This window comes from Ruditapes philippinarum, unplaced genomic scaffold (genome assembly GCF_026571515.1).
Source record: "Ruditapes philippinarum isolate M1 unplaced genomic scaffold, ASM2657151v2 ctg2376_1_1_1_1, whole genome shotgun sequence".
Lineage (NCBI taxonomy): Eukaryota > Metazoa > Mollusca > Bivalvia > Venerida > Veneridae > Ruditapes > Ruditapes philippinarum.
In genome coordinates this window covers 338,926-359,524 of record NW_026851631.1, presented here as the reverse complement: position 1 = coordinate 359,524, position 20,599 = coordinate 338,926, and the positions used below count along the sequence as shown (strand labels likewise).

The window sequence follows — 20,599 nt, the reverse complement described above, 5'->3', positions numbered from 1 at the left end:
CACTTGCGGCGCTGAAGCAAATGTAATTTGTGAACATTTGGCTTAAATGCGACGTTGGTAATCATGCAATGTCGTGATACTGGCAAATTTGCTAACACAACTTGTAATATAATGTACAAGTTATAATTTATGTAAAGCGGTGTGTCGAAATTTTATCCAAAATATGTTTTCTTCTTGTTCTTATATATGTTATAATTTAAGATTGTGGAGACGTGCCTACTGTTATAAAGGGATCTGTTACTTTATTAGAAGAAAATAACACAACGTATAGCGCACTTGCAAATGTAAGCTGTGATACAGGTTACAATGCAAGCATAGGCATATTACAATGTCTAGAAACGGGACAATGGCAAACAACTAAATGTCATCTACTTGGTAAATTTTCACGCATTATATTATCATTTTGTATCACTATCGTGATACTTTATTGATTATAGTGACCTTGGAGTTTTAAAATAAAAAATAGGAAAACTTACGAAGCATAAAATGACGACCATTATATACTCGCAAAATTAATGAAGTGCCTACTGACAAATCAGGTGTCCTTTTGTAGAGACTGGAAAATGGGAAACCCAACAGTGTGAAATATTGAGTGAATAACTATTTATTATGATATAACGGATGGATGCTCTCATACCTCTGATATTTTGAATTTTTATTTATTGTTTGTGAAATCAATTATTAAGATGTATGTATGTATGTACATACGTACGGACGTATGTACGTGTATGCGTGTGTGCGTTGGAGCGTGCGTGCGTGTGTATGTATGGACATTTTTGGATTTCAAGTGTCAAAAATTGGATCTTATTTCGAGTCCCAATTAGAAACATTATCTATATACAAGTATTTTCATCGATCCACTTTATAAAAGGATAAACCATCATTGGACCACGACATGTCTCGGGCAAAACTGAGTGGCCAAAGACTAACATCAGGTTGAGAGTTGAATTACATTTTGTTTCTGACTTGACAGTCTTAATAATTTGCGCAAGTGGTGATGAATTGTATATGACAGGTCGCGTGGTAAGAGCTGGGTTGGTATTCAAATATTCTAGATTTCAGCATATTCACGAAAAATTTTGTCTATTACTTTGAACTCATTCCTGTTGTCACACATCAGTTTAGAATAAGGAAAGATAGAGCATGCATGGTATTTATTTTAAGATTGTGAGGCTGTTCCGGTCATCGCTAATGGACAAGTTACTCTTACACAAGATGGAAATACCACGTTTGGAGCGATAGCGAATGTATCATGTTCAATAGGATATAACGCGACAGTAGATACTATACTGTGTCTAGATACAGGAGAATGGGATAATGCAACATGTACTTTAATAGGTATGTTTTTGATCATATCTTATTTTGTAATTTAGAAAACTTCAAGACAAACTTTTTTCTTTGGAAAAGAAAATATTTTGAATTTTTAAAGAAGATGTGTTGTTTCTATTTGTTGTTATAATGAAAAAGAATAACTACGAGGAAGCTTTTTAAAGAAAATATTTTCTTACATGTAATTGTCTTAAAATTTAATTATAATTTAGATTGTAGTGTGGCCCCTAAAGTGTCTAATGGAAACGTAGCTTTGCTCAAAGAAGAAAATACTACATATGGAGCATTAGCGGAAATAACCTGTGAGACTGGTTATAATTTTTCTGTGTCAACCATACAGTGTCGTGATACCGGGTTCTGGGATACTGCTACATGCGATTTAATTGGTAATAACATTTACAATTTACTGTTTATTTTTTACCTGTTTAAATGTAGTGAAGGCTTCGTACTATTTTAATATTGAACCGAGCTTTTTTGAAAAATATTGTAATTTAACCTTCCTCTAGATTAATCTATTATATATCCCAACGTTATTTAAAAAAAGAAGAAAAAATTCTATTTGATTTGAACAGTGAACAAGAATTTACTTGAATTTATTTTTGTTACATTATGATATTAGTTTGTGAACCATCACCAACGATAGAAAACGGGGAAATAACTTTACAAGAAGAAAGAAATTATTCTTTTGGTGCAATAGCTCGTATTGACTGTGACACGGGATATACTGCAGGTATAACTGCTATACAATGTCGTAGAAATGGGACTTGGGATACGACTATCTGTTCAATAATAGGTTTGTGTTTGTATCAATACAAAGTGAATAAATCTACTAAACATTTTGAAGTACGAAACATAGAAAACACTCATAATCCCTTTTTCTTGAAAACATAATTTGCAACACCTAATTTTATAATCTGTATTAAGCTAAGTGTCGACTTTTTTTTTTAAATTTCTACCATAATGTAAAGGTTTTAAATGAATGTTTCTATGAAATTGGTCAAGACACTTATTTATTTAAATCAGATTGTGGCAGACCAGATGATCTAATGAATGGTACTATCAATACTTCTAATGGTACAACATATGGTTCAACTGCCACATATTCATGTGATGAAGGTCTTGATATTATTGGTGATGTAACTCGAATATGTGATGCAAACGGAAAATGGAGTAAAACGAAGCCTGATTGTTTGCTAAAAGGTAGCTCATATTTTAGTAAACTAAATATGAAGTTAGTTATATATATAAACAAACTCAATTAAAAAGTATTTTTCATGGTATGTTTTTGATAGAGGCGCACAATGAATAGATTGTTGGCGGTTCTTTCACCTCAAGGAAAACATTTTGTAGTTGAATTCTTTCTAGTCACATTGTATTAATTTTGTTTTATGCAATATTATATTTTCACTTTAGTCTGGCGTTATAAGCAATTGATATTATGCAAATCAAGTTAAGCAGGCTGCCGCAAACGACCATCATTATTGTCAAAAATAAGCTTGCATGTTCAATATGAACTTTGATCGTAATAAATTTGAAAGAAATAATTTCGAATACGAATTAAACTGTAAAGAATGAACAACTTAACAAATTACCAATTCCTCGAGGAAGTAATATTCATATAGTAAATATGAAATCAAGTCTGAGACCATCAATTGCACAACATCATATTTGACTACGAAAAACATGCAGACATTCATTGGACATATTACAGTCTGTGATTGCTAATTCTCTAGAGCGTTAATCATCTGCTTTCGTTATTCTTAGCTAGACCTTATTACTAGTTTAGATCTTACACGAATTTACATATGATTATCTCTTCATTATCCTGTAGAAGTACAAACACCTAAAACTTGTAAGGAGAATGTAGACAGTAGAGGACTAACTTGGAAAGAAACAATATCTGGAAATATTAGGAATGAAAGTTGCCAAAGCGGATTTACAGGTATCAGTTATACTTTTTTTATTTCTTTATAATTTATTTTTTCTCTCTGATCATACCGTAATAAAGTGTACATAACATATAATAAACTTCTGTCCAGATAATACAAAAGCATGGTCACAAAGAGTTGTTTTTTCTACACACAAACACACGCACGCACGCACACACATCCGCACCCATACATCCACATTTCCAATTTATAAATACCAGCAGGATTTATAACTATACATATTTTGAACATAAAGCACACACTAAACAGCACACATACAAATCAGTAATACTTGTTAGCATTCATTGTAAACTCTTATCGATCTTACTTAATTATTTTGATAATAATTCAACGCAGATATTGTAAGTAAGACCTTATATTATACATGTATAGTTTACAGTCTCTCCTTTTTACTAAAACACTTAGTTTTCTATCAATAAAAACTATCCAAAGTCTCAGTAAGTAACAAAAAAGTTGATGGTTTTATTTATTTTTTATTACATTGTTGTTCTGATATCTGTTATTTTCTAAAGATTAAGAGCCATCCAAATTAAGTCTGGCATAATAGAAAAATTAGCTGATTTAGAATATCTTGCTAACGTATTTCATATATTTGCCTTAAAATCCAAAGTATTGTAGCTTGATTAATAATATACATATAATTAAGTACAACAAATCTTTAGGTTCGATATCTAGGACATGTGGTGCTGGCGGAGTGTGGAACTTGCCGCAATATAATTGTGTTCGTGAATCGATAGTAAAAGTTAATGAAAAGGTAAGTGTGTCAATACAATTTTATTCTTGTTATAGTTAAGCGACAGGAACGTTGATAATTTTGTATGTTAATTGTTTCTTCCATTGTTATTTTGATGACTTTATTTTTAAAGATTGAAAACTATCCACATTTATTATGTCACTAAAATAATGCGTTTTATTTATTGAAGTTAGCCCTTCTACAAACTGTTTATATAAATAAATTAAAAAAAAAAATTCACCACTACTTAGTTGCTATCTAGTTAGCTTATTGAAGGTTAGAGGGTCTACCCAGCCGCCCAGGTGTGTCGTTAATCAGAATAAAGTTGTACCTTATGTCTTGCAATGTCCTACATCAACAATAAAACTGGAGTTTACCAAATGACTAAAAACCATACAAAATGAATTAGTGTTATTTGACTTATTATGTACACTTAGGTATTAAAGCTGAGCAAAAATTCAACCGGGGATGAAGTTGATACTGTCTTGGAGGAAATTTTAAAAGTGACAACAGTAAATGAAACAACTGATAACAACAATACTTTAACTGATGGCGAATTAAGAGTTCTATCTTCATCGCTTGAGACAGTAGCGGATGTGTTGGCAAATTCTTCTGGAATCATAAATGAAAACATTACTGATGTATGATATGAGTACAATTTTTATTAAAATTAGTATCAGTAGCATGTAAGATCTAATTATAAGACATTTAAGACATTTGAATGAGATTTATCTTGAGAACGAGAGCTATCGTGGTAAAGATTTGGATTCACTAATGAAATTTGTTATTTGAATTTTCATATATATCTTTGCGGATAAAGGTATTTAATTTTGTATGCAATTGAAATTGTTGAATTTTCAAAACTAACAACAAACAACAACTAACATAACTATTGTTATTTAATAAAGCAATTATAATATTATAATACAGTAAAATAAGATTGGTGTAACTCTATTTCCTCTCACTTAAACATAATTGTTTCATAGAGTGTAGCTTGATAATTTTCCTTGCTATGTTAAATCAATTTTTGTTTTCTACGGTAGGAATTCCTAGAAATTGCGAGTAATCTTGTCGATGATTCCAATCAAGAGAGTTGGAAGTCTATTTCTCAGTCGGTATGTATTGGACGAGTTTACGTCCTTTGTATACAATATTTAAGTATCCAATTAAAATGATTGACTAATTTACATGAATGTACAAAAAATATCAAACAAAACTGGTATTTATTTTTTGGAAATAATAAATTTAGCCCTAGTAAAACTGAAAAGTGTCAAGCCCAAAAAATTATTGCACTTTCAAATTTTCTGGAGTAAATTAAGCCTGTCTGTAATTTTTTATTTAAAGTTTGTTATTTTTCCCCTTTAGAAAAATTTTCACGACAAAGATTTTTTTAAAAGAGCATATTTTTGGGTTATTGAAAAATTTTAAAACAAACGTTTTTTACCCAACCCCAAAAAATTTCAAAATTTTTTAGGAAAAAACGAGTCAGCCAAAAGTGCTTAAAAGGGAGTTTTATTTTCCCTTTGGGTTTAGGGTTTCCCGATAATTTCAAATTTTGAATTTTGGTTTTGAAAATTAAACCAGGCACCCTAATTGGTTTAAAGAAAAATATTGGTATGTTTTAAATACGAGAGCCAATTTGGTAGAGCTAGATGACGACGTGTCATCGCACAAAGCGCTTATAAGTGCAAAACTTTCTGAAGCAGAAAAGATCGTTGTGTTTACCCTTTCTCCGTATTCATCTGACCTTGCCCCTTGTGACTTGCTAATTACACATTTCAGGCCGAAAATTTGTTCAGCTCAATATTCCAGTGTCTTCATAGTGTACTTAAAAAGACTATTAGTATCCGTGCTCTGCCTTGTGCCATGTCCTGTTTTTGTTTGGGGTCCGCCTGGGGATCTTACCACTGGTTTCGTTCATTGAACGCCGCCTTTCATTGTTGATCTTGTTTATCATATTTCAAACATTGGACTAGGACACTTAAACATTGTATACGTTGTATCCGTTTGAGGTATTTACTTTGAGAGAACAAAATGAAAATAAAGAAGTGAAACCTATAGATAATCATATTTTACGTGCTGAGATGCGTTTAAGTTTGAACACTCCCCGTAAGTATAAAAATTTATCAAAAGTATACGCGAAGTCAGCCAGTCTTGTTATTGTCTATCTTGGGTATTCTTGATAAAAGGCATAGAGACTCGTTTTTCTATTTTCAAAATATTCTTAGAATACATGCAGAAAATAAAGCCAATGGATTTATTATTATATTTTACTTAAACAGATAAAATTGTGTTGATAATAGACCTTTTCATAAATACAACGAAGTGTTGTCTGTTTGATACATTTAATATTCTCTTATTTTACTAAGGACATTTGCAGGTAATCATCGAAACCGCGAATCACTTTGTTTCCAGATTTTTAAACAGTTTCATACGTGACCAGAAAACATCAGGCACAATATCCTACTTACCATTTTGTGTTAATTGAAAATCATTTTCAAAAGTATGCACATAACATTGATTTTGTACATTTACAGCGATTGATGTAAAGAAAGTTTCTAACAAAGGTGTATCATTTCCGGATCCAGACAAAACAGTGTCGGACAAAGATGATGCAAACACCGACTGGTTTAAACAGGCCAGTAGCAGTTTACGCTTAGAAGCAGCCGCGTTGAAAAGTATTTTTTCAGGCTACCTATATACTTCATACATTTATTTGTTAAATATTCGTTTCGTCACATAACTCCATATTTACTTTTTCATTTTGTTTATACTATTATTAGTTTATGATACAATGTTGAGTACAATACAGAGTTCTTTTAGACGAGTAAAGAGCCGAGTGCGGGTCCAAAACAATCAGTTCTCAGCAATTTATAATGACCGCTTTAATTCACATTATTATTTTTTGACATTTTGGTCAGAAAGTTGCTACTTCAAGTACAATGATTTATTGACCAAGAAAATAAAATTGAGGCTTGACTGAGTACGATATGCACATGATATAGATAATTTTAAATGCAAATGAAAACGAGGCTATATAGGTTTTATATGCATTTAAATCGGATTTTCTGAACAATGTCATGGAAACAAGGCTATATGAGATATTATATGCATTTGATGAGGATATCTTTTTGACCTTGATCCAATAGTGATTTCAGTTGGAACATGACATAGTTCAAACGTAGAAAGTTCATTGGTTATATCTTATAATATGTGAAATAAAGTCAAAAATTTAAATAGTGTTTGATTGACGTTCTTTAAGTAACATTTTCTTTTTCAAAGGAAAGATATACCGCTTCCGCAGACATCGACCATGCATTCATTTATTTATTTTTTCGAAAATTAAATATATATAAACTTCAAAAATGTTTAACAGCACATTCTACTCTATTTCAGATACATCAGTGCAATACGCTACAACAGCCGTCATGTATAGAGATTTGTCGAAAATCTTGCCAAACAATCGGAACAATACAAATAACAAGTAATGGCTTTCTTTTTTTAACATACTTTTGTGTAATATTTGTTTGATCAAATACACAATTTTTAAATGAAATGTAGGCAAGCTATGTAATACGTCTAAAAGCATGCAATTCAAACGTTGTTTATTAAGTTGTACTTGAATGTGTTATATTATAATATACACTTCTATTTGACGCTTACGTTTTGTTTATTTCAAAAGTAGGATTTGTTATATCGTATTGTAATCATTACCTTTCCTATACTATCAGTATATATTTTACAAATACCTACCAGTATGAATACATGTTTTAATATATATGTTGTATATCTCAAACTAATTTTTGAATCCAAATATTTGTTTTGTTACAGTGCGGAGGATACTGATGATGTTATAAATGCACCCATTCTTTCGTTGACAATTTCACCACGAGTGTCGGATAAATTGGACCCACCACTCCAATTGAATTTTACTCATGACATGGTAGGAACTTTAAAGTCTATTAAATTGGAAAAGCTGTAAAACACTAGATCATAAAAATATTTCTTGTAAAAAATATATCGACACAGATAATGGCTATATACAAGGCGTATCTAAAAGCAATAATATATGTTATAAGGATCTTACAACGGCTTCCAGTACAGCACAAAATATGTATCATATTTCAGAAAAAAATTATTAAAGAAAGACTCGCATTAACTTCTCACTTTTTGTCTTCTTATAGCATATAAATTTACAACTTAATTCATACCGGAAAAATGACATCACTCTTAGAACTTAATTCATTTAAAAACGGCACGCGGGAATGTCGTCATTTAATGCACGTTACTTTTTTTTACACGAGAGATGTTAAAGAGGTTTTCCTTGCAACGGCAATTTTGCTTGATTTGCAAGAAAAGCATCGTCTCAAGAATTTTACTTAAAGATTTTAAGTTGATGTATTTTGCTTAATAAAAGATTATCATCAATTGAAGATTGAAACACTTTAATGTAAAACAGTTTAAGTCAATGTAAATGTTGTTTTCTCCTTTCATTAAGATACATTGTGCTTTATGTCTTTTCTGTATCTTTAATATACATAATTATGCCCCCCCCCCCCCTTCGAAGAAGAGGGGTATATTGTTTTGCTAATGTCCACATGGTTTCCGCAGATTTTCTTGAAACTTTTTATCACGAACTCTACATTTTCACATAGTGATTTGTCATATTCAGTAGATGACACAATTATATTTTCGGGTCACTAGGTCAGAGGTCAAGGTCACAGGTGCCTTAAATATCAGAATTGTTTCCGCTGATTATCTTGAAAAATAGTCATCATAAAGTCTTCATATTTCACATTGTAATTGGTCATAACTAGTACATGACCCTTTTGATTTTTGGGTCACTAGGTCAAAGGTTAAGGTCACAGGATTATTAAATGATAGTATGGTTTCATCTTATTATCTTATCACAAAGTCTTCATTTTTCTAATATTGATTGGTCATAAGTAGTAGATAACCCTTATTGATTTTGGGTCACTAGTTGTCACAGGTGCCTAAAATGACAGAATGGTTTCCGCACATTATCTTGAAAACTATAATCACAAAGTTTTCATTATTTTTTATTTTTGCCTTAATTGAACACTTCCATGTACCCATTTATGGCAAGTTTCTATAACAAAACTATCATTAATGTGAGACAAAGGCTAAAATGTGGGGCATATGTGTCGTTCGACATTTCGTGTTTACAAGTAATTTAAACTGAAATATTGTCTTGATATCAACTGGGGTCATCTTCGTCAATACTTTAGCATTTATATGATTAGTGTTTATTAAGACTTTGTCTTTCATAAAACACCTAGTAGCATTTTACATGCATGACACGTTGAGTGTTCCCAATGCCATGCACTTAATTAATAGACTTAAATCATAGTTAATATTATAGCCATTGTTCATTTGAATCATCCTGCAAGATGTTGTTAACCTTTACTTCTAGGCTGTCAAAACTGATGCTAATTCTCTCTTTGACCCTTGAATTATATATATGTAAACCAAAGGCTCGTTCAATTCAAATTTTAAAAAAGATGTTCCTGTCATATTTCAGACTAATTTCTCCAATCCATTGTGTTCGTATTGGGAATTTCCAAAGTAAGTAAGCTTCGATATGAATGTATACGATATAACACATGGATTGTTTAACAAATTACATTAAATATTATGAATGACTTTTGTGTCGATATCATTAAGTGTTTTGAAGATAACAAATTTATATACTTTAAGCAGGTGCTAAAACGGTTAGTTCTGTAAGTAAGCATTTGAAATTCAAAATTCTAGGAACAAACTTTTAGGATGTTTGATGTTTTTTTGTTATGACTGAAATTTGCTGAAGTCTTCTTTTTATTATATCATAATGTTTTTATTCTTTTAAAGTGGTAACACTGGACAAGGCTTTTGGTCTTCAGATGGGTGTATTGTAAAATCTACAAATACTAACTACACAATTTGTCTATGTGACCATCTGACCAACTTTGCTGTTTTGATGAGCCCTTTCTTGGAGGTATGTTTGTGTGTATTTAGATGTTCAAACTTGTTTTATCCACTTATGTTCTTGTTGCCTGATATCAAGCAAAGGGTTTTACCTGTTATAATTAAAAATAATATGGGTGAAATAACATTATGAGATGTATGCACATCAGACATTTATTAGAAAGTTGCACAGTACTTATTTTAGTTTAAGATATTACTCCATTATTTAGTAGTACACATTTAAAACTCCGTATTGGTATAAATGTACTTTAATTATTCTAGATAACTGTTTATCACGAACACGGAACGTTATTAAGCAATGTATTGTATAACACATTAATTCTTACGTTTCTAGGCAGATGCAGCATTCAAAGCACTCCGAATAATTTCTATAACCGGTATCGGGATCTCAATAGCATGTTTAACAGTTACCCTTATCGTTTACATTTTCTTTTGGAAGTAAGATTTAATTTTTACTAGGGGTCTAATGTATCAAAATCCAATACTAAGATCAAAATCCAAGACTAAGAAATTAATTTTCTTTTATCTTCTTATTTCTAAGTTGTTTTGATTTTTGATGTGTGGATTCATGCACGTATAACTATTGTGTAAAAGTTTTATTTATTTAGTTTGTTTAAGAAAGTTATGTACACACCTCAATAAAAAACACCATGGTTTTTATGTATCGTGAATATTCAATATAACTATAACAAGGTATTAATGAAATCAAAATGTATGTTTAACATATTCCGCTGAATATTCGTAAGTATTCTATAATATTATAACCATATGTTATAATTGTTTTGTTTCAACTCGATAAAATTATTAAGATACAGCATACATCCATGTTTTTTAAATAAAATATGTTCCTTTTCTTTTGAACCAAAGGTATCTGCGGAATGATCGCACCACTGCCCCTTGATAAATTTGTGTGTTAGCCCTTTTACTTTCCTACATTCTATTTTTGGCGGGAGTCGACAGGACAGAAAGTAGTGTAAGAAGTTATTAATCGTGACTTTTAAATACGATATCTATTTGAATAAACCTTTATCCATATATTATATATAATAAGATAACCAGATTCTCAATATTAATTTATTTATTAAAGGCACATTAATGATAGCAAAGATCTTAAGGGGAAAATGTTCATTGAACATAGTCACCAAGAACATAGTCACCAATATTAGGTTTATATATTTTTAGCTCTGCTTTAGGGAAATATTTGAATTAATTCTTTTAAGGCATGCACATTAGTCATGCTTTAAAGCTTAAAACTTAGCTTCAACTGAGAAGATATTGTATTTCCTTGTACGATCACAACTTTCCTAAAATTTACCAATGTATTAATTTATATAATATGTTCTTGCATACGTACGATTAAACTGTAAATTATCTAATGTAACTTAGATATCTGTATATGTTTTCAGCGTTTGACATTTCTACATATCAAGTAATAAATGTATTGTTTCGTTTATGTGATAATGACTTATGTTTTATATCAATTATATAAAAATTGAATGTTGTTTTTGCATGTACATACTGCTTTTTGAAATTTTGCATGATTATTTATTTTATAATAGACGCGAAACGACTTCATAGTTATTGTCAGATCAATTTGTAGAAATTTGCATATTTATTTCTTTATATATAAATCTGTAAAGCAAAACGTCTCCATATTTATTTTAGTTGTTTTTTTGTTATTAAAAATGAAATGAAAAATGTGCTTACTTGTTGTTAAGAGAGTGTGCAAATGAAGTGAATTAACTAAATATCCACAAAATGACTTTAAGCAGGTAAAATTGCAAACATAACCCATACACTTGTAGTAAGGGGATAAAATGTATGCTAATAAGAATATGAATGCAAGGTGTGTTTTGAATTATGGATATTTCATTTAAATGTGCTTTGATTTTTTTTATTAATTTGTAAAATTATCTTGAGGCGTGTAACTGTATTCAAACATTTTGATGTCAGTGTTATATACATATATGTTTAAATGAGGTATTTACCTGCAGGTCGCATGTGCTGTCATTGCTGCTGTGTTACAGTATATATATTTGGTTGTGTTCTGCATTATGCTGGTGGAAGGCATTGAAATAGCTATCACTGTACTATATGTGTTCAAAACAAAGTCAAGAATACGAATCATGCTTATATTTGCTTGGGGTAAATCCGAATTTAAATTCTGATTTTAATTTAATTTTTGTTGAGGTTTTACAATATTATGTAATAATTTTAAATAATGAAATTCAACTAAAGACAAAATAAGTAAGAACTTTGTATTATTTTACTTTATTTCTCATCAATGAATCTGATGATGGTAGTGAGCCATTTCCTTTTGTTTTTCAATTCTTTCGAGTGTTCTACCATATTGATATCGAAAAATTCAAGATATTTCTTAAAATAAATGTCCGTAAATGTCTGTAATTAAACCGTAGATCGATCGTAGCTTTAATAGTCAATGTAGATGGTCTCACATCTGAATAAAGAAACAATTGAAACATTCTTTATCGAAAAATATCTCGTCAGGGGTCATTATACATTATACTATTATAACATTTCTTTTTCAACACTTAACAATACCATTGTATAATCAGCAACAAAATGTCATTGCTGCACTTTCATTGCAAATGTTTATGTTTTCTTTGATATTTACAAGCCCTATCATTATTGATTCACTTTATATCAGCTTTGTTATTCCCAACAGTAATCATTTAAAATCTGTTTAAATACTTTTGACAGGTAATATAAGTGTTTGTTTTGCACATGTTATTGTGTTTACAGTGATACCTGCCATTATTGTGGTAATTTCTCTCGGTGCTACACAAGCTGAAGGCTATGGCAACGACAATTTGTAAGAAACTACTTTTATTTAAAACAATTAAAAACAAGACTTGTAATTTCTTGATAAATACTTTAAAATCAATTTTGTTTATATCTCATGCAATTTATAAAAGTTTGATGTGAATAAACATAGTATTGTTATCAGATAATAATTATTAGATTTTGGTTGATTTTAATATCTTTGCAACGCATTATTTATTTATTTTAGTTGCTGGTTGTCAGTTGAAAATGGCTTGATTTGGTCCTTTGTTGGGCCTGCATTATGTATAATTACTGTAAGTATGATCAAGAGTTCAATGTGTATGCGTTGTTAAATAACATTATAACGTGCCTTTAACTGGTCAATCTTGACGTTACAGGTTAGAAACGTTGATAGCTAGAATTTGAGATGGAGTCTATTTGGTGTGGAGATTGGTTAAGACAAGAAGATTATCCCTATTTATTTATTCGCTCAATAGGTCAAAGTTCAGACACTATGGCCTTGACTACTGATAGCTTGTCCGAATTATAAAAAGAAAACGCTTTTTCCAACAGTATTTTGAATCGGTATGGTGGTTAGCATAACAAGGAAATTACCACTTTTGATTTTTAAGTATGACAAAGGTCAAGTTAACAGTTGTTGTTAACATCACATTCAAAAGCTTTTGTTTGTATGTTGGTTATGGCTTTGAAATAGACACTATTTAATTTGAGGTTAATAATGACTTATTATTACACATCTTAACAGTTATGGTCACGGTTGCATATAAGCTATGACTAGAGATAAGTGTGGAAGATGATCTTGAATAGTATATAATCCTTTTTGATTTAAATGTCATAGGGTCAAAGGCTAAGTTCACTATGACAAGATTTGTAAATTACCCGTTCTTTTGATAACTTGAGTAGGAATAATGCTAAGTTTTATGAACCTAGTAATGTGCACATTTCTCTTATTAATTGCTATAAGTTCATTTACATTGCCAAAGACATGAAGGGGACACCTTTTGACTTTGGGATCATTAGGTCAAGTTAACTGTTACACATGAAATACGTTTTTAATCAATACGTGAAATCATAGGATTGCGAAACCATTTGACTTTTATAAAATATGCAAAGGAGTATTCAAATAATTCACTTAGAGAGCCAATGAAGTAGGGACATAAGTGTCCTATGGACAAATTTCACAATGTCCTAAATAAGTCATTTTGTGTGAAAATGCAGCATCCTTTTTGCCAAATGTTTTCAAATAACTAGAAGTGAGGCAAGTCATGTTTCAGTGCATTTCATTTCAAATAAATCAAAGCGGCTTTCATTTTTATTTCAGTTCAATGGAATTTGCTTAATTATTGTGATTCGCAAAATGTTCAAAACAAAAGCAATGGAGACGAAGACAGCTTCGGAAAAAATAAAGTAAATATTACTCACAACTGCAACAAATTATATTTTGAATGGAAATGTATATTTCACAAAAACATAAAGATCGAAAATGTTGAGTATCAGTTTAATTATATGAACAATTAATAACTTTCATTTGTGTCCTTCTCGTAAAAAATGTATGCATTTTCATGTCGAAGGGGGTCACATGTTGTGTTCAGATTATCATCTTTTTCACACCTAAATCAATATATGTTAGTATAATTACAGGTAAATAAAACAAGTTTACATAAAAGTGGTTGTTTAGTTCATGTGTTTCAAATGAGTAAACTAAGTTTCTTATAAGTAAGATTATTACTTCATATCAGTCTCTACAATGAACAGATAATAATACCGATACCATCTTGTCTGATAAAAATCTTATGTATTATTTATGCAGAACAAGCTTCCGGTCATTGTGTGTGTTACTTCCTGTTATGGGGGTGTCCTGGATTCTAGGAATATTCTACGTGCATGATAGCTTTTACTTCATTCAGTATATTTTTGCAATACTAAATGGACTTCAGGTAGGTTAATATGTGGTGATAGAGAAATGCGTCTTTTCCCTATTTTATTGCTACTTGGCCATTTAGCAAAAAATATAAACTTCATAAAAATATATGTGAAATGATATAATACGTTCATATCTAATCATGACTACCAGATACATTTGTAAAGTACAAACATGAAGTTGTAAATTTACTCTCTGAACATTAATTTGCAGTTACGCTTTTCTCCAGTTTTTTTTCTAGTAGGCATAATCAATTCGTGTCCAATACATGGTTTTAAATGTATTTAAAATTTACACTTATTTATTTCTAAGATTTGCTTTTAGGAGTATTGTTAAAAAACAATAATGTTATGTAAAAAGGAAAAAATAAGTAACTAAATATATTGCATATGTTTTACAGTTGAATTTTAAAAGTGTCTGGTTAGCTGTTTAAAATATTTTATTTCAGAAAAGAATGTTATCTTATATTAAATATTAAATATATTCTAAATCGTTATTCTTTCTTTTTCAGGGATTTTTTATATTTTTATTTCATTGCATCCTAAATGAACAGGTAGGTAATTGCATTCGTTAACCATAAATTAAACAAATTTAGGATCATTATAAAATATAATGTTTAATAGAATTACTAAACAAGGATATGGTATTGGCTTATCAGCATATCATTTTATAAACCTCAGGAGAAGACAACAATGTTCAATGGTGAAAGTTATTCAAATTTTTTTTTTAGGTAAAGACGGCTATTCAGCTTAGAAATAGACGGAGATCATCGGTTAAAGAAATGTTGAAAAGCATGTTGGTAAGCGTAAAATATTTACAACAATGTATTATATTTATAACAATGTCGTATATATACAAACTTAATTTTACACTTAATTATTTTTTCTTCAAGACATTTGGAGGTTATATCGAATTTTTGGGCGGGTTGCACTGGTGCAAACCCGGGTTATAGTATGGTGAATGTCGGGCAGCGGGCGAACAGGCAATCGGGCGGGGAAAAATGTTTCGTAACAGTTTTCTCAGCAACTACTTATCATAGCTTCTTGATATTTGGCATACAGCATTGATATATGGTTCCATACCGTGGGATTCGATTTCAGGTCTGTTGCTTATCCACTTCTGGTTAACTGACTTAGTTAAATTTTTGACATTAATGGTCAATGGTAGGAAATTTTCGTAACAGTTTTCTCAGCAACTACTTATCACAGCCTCTTGATATTTGGCATACAGAATTGTACGTGGTCTCATACCGTGGGATTCTATTTCAGGCCTGTTGCTTATCCATTTCCTGTTTACCGACTTAGTAAAATTTTCGACATTAATGGTCAATGGTAGGAAAATTTTCGTAACAGTTTTCTCAGCAACTACTGATCACAGCCTCTTGATATTTGGCATACAACATTGATACGTGGTCCCATACCGTGGAATTCTATTTCAGGTTTGTTGCTTATCCACTTCTGGTTAACTGACTTAGTAAAATTTTCGACATAAATGGTAGGAAATTTTCGAAACAGTTTTCTCAACAACTACTTATTACAGCCTCTTGATATTTGGCATACAGCATTGATACGTGGCCCCATACCGTGGGATTCTATTTCAGGTCTGTTGCTTATCCACTTCCTGTTTACCGACTTAGTTAAATTTTCGACATTAATGGTCAATGTTAGGAAATTTTCGTGACAGTTTTCTCAGCAACTTCTTATCACAGCCTCTTGATATTTGGCATACAGCATTGATACGTAGACCCATACCCGTGGGATTTGATTTCAGGTCTGTTGCTTATCCACTTCCTGTTTACCGACTTAGTAAAATTTTCGACATTAATGGTCAATGGTAGGAAATTTTCGTAACAGTTTTCTCAGCAACACCTTATCACAGCCTCTTGATATTTGGCATACATCATTGATACCTTGTCCCATATCCTGGAATTTGATTTCAGGTCTATTGCTTATCCACTTCCTGTTTACCGACTTAGTTAAATTTTCGACATTAATGGTCAATGGTAGGAAATTTTCGTAACAGTTGTCTCAGCAACTACATATCACAGCCTTTTGATATTTGGCATACAGCATTGACACATGATCCCATACCGTGGGATTCTATTTCAGGTCTATTGCTTATCCACATCCTTTTTACCGACTTTAAGTTAAACTTTCGACATTGATGATCAGTGGCAAATTTTTTCAGCATCATGATATTTGTTATGCAAATGCAACCCGGCCTTTTCTGTTTTTGACCCATTTAAAAAAGATAAAAATAATGTCCTCTTAAAGTCCTTGGATATATAAATATTAGCAAAAAGAATATTATATTATTATACATATGTTTTATTATATGATCTATAGAAAGCTTTGAAATGCTATTATCTGATTGGCTAAAAATAATTTTATGTAGTAAATAACAGGTAAATTTCAGTTTATTTCATAAGTAGATTTGAAATGTATTTCACTGATTAGCGAAGAAGTTACTTTTTGTGAAACAGAACATATTAATATCAGAGTATATTTACTGTTCTTTCCTAATAATAGATTTTCAGAGAATTTTCACCGTTTGTTTGTTTCTCGCAAATGAAAGTCAATTAGTCTACTTTAGTTGCCGTCTTTATTTTTTCTTAGGAAATTTTGAATTTAGCGTTACCATGCGCTTTTTTAAAGATAAGGGCCAAATATTTGAAAAAGTTTACAAGCTGAAGAAATGTCGGCTTCCGTCGTATTCAATTCCAGATTTGATATGCCGTATAAAAACTATAATAGCACAGATATGTTCGTTTGGATATGATATGATATCAGACAACTGAAAAGCCGATCTTTGTATACATAATGTAATAGGTTATTGTTTACAGGAGATGGTTGCTTTTAAGTCCATCAATTTTGTTTATTTTTCAGAGGAGTACTTCGATAGATGAAAGGAAGTCAAAAGACTTTTTAGGTAAACAGTGTGACGTCTCATTTTAATGTTTTGAATTTCTTAGATCCAACACAGGCTAACTTTCGTAAACCGAAAATGGTTTATTATACATTTCAAGGTGATTCACGTTCCAAGGAGATAGAAAATAACAGTTCATGTTATTGCATAACATACTTGTTGTCTTAATCTTACATCATCTCAAAAATTGGTCGTGTAAACATTGCAGTTGTTCCGTTGTAAATCGTTTGAACACCGTATCTGTTTGGATGTTTTTGTTGTTGTAGATAAATCTAGTGCATTTAAGAAACACTATTATATTCTAATTTTTGTTTATCCAGAACCGAGGAAATCATTTATTGATAGTGGCAATTTTACTACTCAAAACGACAGTGATGGTTGGAAGGATAAGGTTTGTTATTATTAGATTTATTGTTGTCAATGTTTTGCACCTTTTGTTTTGTTCAAATAAAATTGCCAGACTATTATATCATGTTTAGCCTGTATTTCATTTCACATTGATGGGGCTCTGATTGGTTTCACATTTTATTTTCGTCTATTTTTAATATTTTCTATGTCTTGTTATGTTTCCGATTATTTTGCATTTTTTCCACACTAAATGTCGTTTGTTTATCTTCACTTAATATCGTTTGTTTATTTTAAACATTTTCTTCCTACTTTAGATGATAAATACTCGATACCCGTCGCCGGATGTAAAGTTTGCAACGCCGCTGGGATTTTATGGAAATGGTAGGCGAGCAGCTACATTTTCTGTTGAATCACGTGACAAATTAACTAGCTTTGTTTCAAAACCAGTGTCAACGCCTTACAGAAATCCAGTGGTCACTTAGAAGCTAATCTATTTTCTGCAAGACTGTGTAGATGTAAACCACTATGAAAAAAGTTTAGTGTTTTAACATGTGTATCTGCTTTGATGTTGCTTTTTTATCTATATAACATAACCGTTTAAAGCATTGTCAATATCCTTGTTGTTGCTTTGTACATTTTTAGTATATATTATTTGAATTGTGCGAGTATTAATGTTTTCCTCAATTTTTATAAAGAGTCTAAAATTACTGTGCTGTATAAAGTGGCCCATTACCAAATTACCACCAATTAGTCTTATAGAAAGCTCTGTTCATAGCCAAGGCATCGGCATCAAAGTGTCTGGTAAAAGGTTTTGTGTGATTATATAAAATATCATTTATTTTACTCTTTACAAGATGTAAACGATTCATTTTTATCAAACTTTATAAAGTTTTCAATTTAAAATTATTAATTCTTCCATTTCCAGTTACACAACATGTCTTTAATAATCCTCTTCCACGTAGCGGTAAGGGGATTATAGGAATAGCCTCCGTCTGTCAGTTCGTCCGTCCTTCTGTCAGTATGTCTGTCCGTAACACTTTTGTCTCCGCTCAACAACGTTTGAAATGATTTCCATTTTAAGACGATGTGCAGAACGCAATATTTAGGTTGATAAACCCAAGGTCAAAATCACACTTACAGTTCAAGTGTTAAAAAGTCTAAATCTCAAGTCCGCTCCATAAATATTGAACTGGTAAAAAATCTTTTGAAACAACTTGGCACAAGTGATCACTTAATGGTTGAAAAGGGTAGACATTTTAATATTGATAGAGGACATCGTGATTGTATGTATTGTGAATCAATGTTAGAGGACGGATATCACTTTCTTATCGTGTGTTCTTTATATGCAACTTTACGTTATTACTATATACCATTGTATTTTTATCAATATCCGAATATTGAAAAGTTCTACTCTTTGATAGTAACTAAAGACGAGTCATTGATATGTAATGTTGCTATGTATATTCATTATGCAAAGAAAGAGATAATTTCCTTAAATGCGTTGAATAATTTATATTCAAATTTTACTTTATAATTGTATTAGAAATTTGACGATTACTATATCTCCAGCAATGCTTATTTGTATTGTATATTGTATACACTGCGTACGGAGGCCTTTTGTACAATAAAGCTATTGAATTATATTGAATTGATCACCATTATGAGAGCAATAATTGGGTTGCTACCCTCAAGGTCAAAGTCATTCTAAAAGGTCAAGTATTAAAGAGTCTATATTTCGTGTCCACTCCAAACACGCTGCACTATTTTTAAGATGACTTTGTTTCCAGATTTTGGTAGAAACCATCACCATTATTATCACCAAAATCCAGGTTGCTACCCACAAGGTCAATGTAAAATGTTCTCTGTAATGTTTTGACTTCATGGAAGATTTCATAAAATTTGGCACAAATAATTACTATCAAGGTCATGATTTGTTAAAGCTCAAGAAGTACGCATTCATGTCCGCTGCGGAAGGGGTTTGAGCTGTCCTTCAAACTGCCTTGTTTCACCTTGTTATTAATATGGCGATTTAGAAAAAATAAATGTTTTGTGTAAATCATATACATTTCTCCTCAATAAGAAACGTAAGCGAATTCTATATATTATGATATATGTGATGTTTTGTGGCTGCGTGCATTTACGTGTAATCGTATTAGAATGATCATGAAATGACGTCATCGGTATTATGTTGTTGCACTCATTCATTTTTCAGATACTTTATGTTTCCTGTTGGTATTTGTTTCTGATTAATATGGTTATAAAATGTATTCTTATTTCTTGTTACCTACTAACACAATCTCAATATACGCTTCTTTGTTTCATGACAATTTACTACTTGTAATTCTTAATGTGCCAATACTTTGTCCATATTCATTTATACTTTTTTCAATCATTTATAAACCATGATGTATTACACAATAAAGAATCAGATAAATATTTTCTTTACTGTATCTTTTTGGGTCACTTTTATTCTTTTTTGTATTGCGGACTTTATTGTTGTAAGAAACACAAATATTTCAACTTTTTAAAATTTAACTAGGGTGGGTTTTGATCGTTTAAATTAAACATTATGATTGAAAATACTCGAACAAATAGGAAAAGCTT

The 20,599-nt window shown here is 30.8% G+C and overlaps 3 protein-coding genes across 4 annotated transcripts; all 3 read left to right on the top strand.

Moving 5' to 3' along the window:
* Positions 1–46: 46 nt before the first annotated feature.
* On the top strand, positions 47–6,994 carry LOC132720418 (sushi, von Willebrand factor type A, EGF and pentraxin domain-containing protein 1-like). Its single transcript, XM_060704592.1, has 13 exons — positions 47–57; positions 540–592; positions 1,165–1,338; positions 1,542–1,715; positions 1,949–2,122; positions 2,353–2,529; positions 3,161–3,271; positions 3,941–4,032; positions 4,449–4,652; positions 5,055–5,126; positions 6,024–6,120; positions 6,549–6,689; positions 6,933–6,994. Exons 1-13 carry the CDS (start codon positions 47–49, stop codon positions 6,992–6,994), a joined length of 1,542 nt encoding a protein of 513 aa, XP_060560575.1.
* Positions 5,922–10,910, top strand: LOC132720008 (adhesion G-protein coupled receptor D1-like). Its single transcript, XM_060704021.1, has 7 exons — positions 5,922–6,689; positions 7,408–7,495; positions 7,843–7,954; positions 9,554–9,597; positions 9,880–10,006; positions 10,331–10,434; positions 10,864–10,910. The coding sequence occupies exons 2-7, from the start codon at positions 7,440–7,442 to the stop codon at positions 10,895–10,897; spliced, it is 477 nt and encodes a 158-aa protein (XP_060560004.1). The 5' UTR covers positions 5,922–6,689; positions 7,408–7,439; the 3' UTR covers positions 10,898–10,910.
* On the top strand, positions 10,894–20,421 carry LOC132719865 (adhesion G-protein coupled receptor D1-like). Of its 2 annotated transcripts, XM_060703908.1 has the most exons (11): positions 10,894–10,969; positions 11,991–12,141; positions 12,760–12,829; positions 13,028–13,094; positions 14,123–14,208; positions 14,612–14,738; positions 15,234–15,275; positions 15,453–15,521; positions 17,608–17,650; positions 17,968–18,038; positions 18,310–20,421. In XM_060703908.1, the coding sequence occupies exons 2-11, from the start codon at positions 12,051–12,053 to the stop codon at positions 18,475–18,477; spliced, it is 834 nt and encodes a 277-aa protein (XP_060559891.1). In that variant the 5' UTR covers positions 10,894–10,969; positions 11,991–12,050; the 3' UTR covers positions 18,478–20,421. The 2 variants fall into 2 exon arrangements, with proteins under 2 accessions (XP_060559891.1, XP_060559821.1); XM_060703838.1 differs by lacking the exon at positions 10,894–10,969 and having other exon boundaries at positions 10,980–12,141.
* Positions 20,422–20,599: the final 178 nt, after the last annotated feature.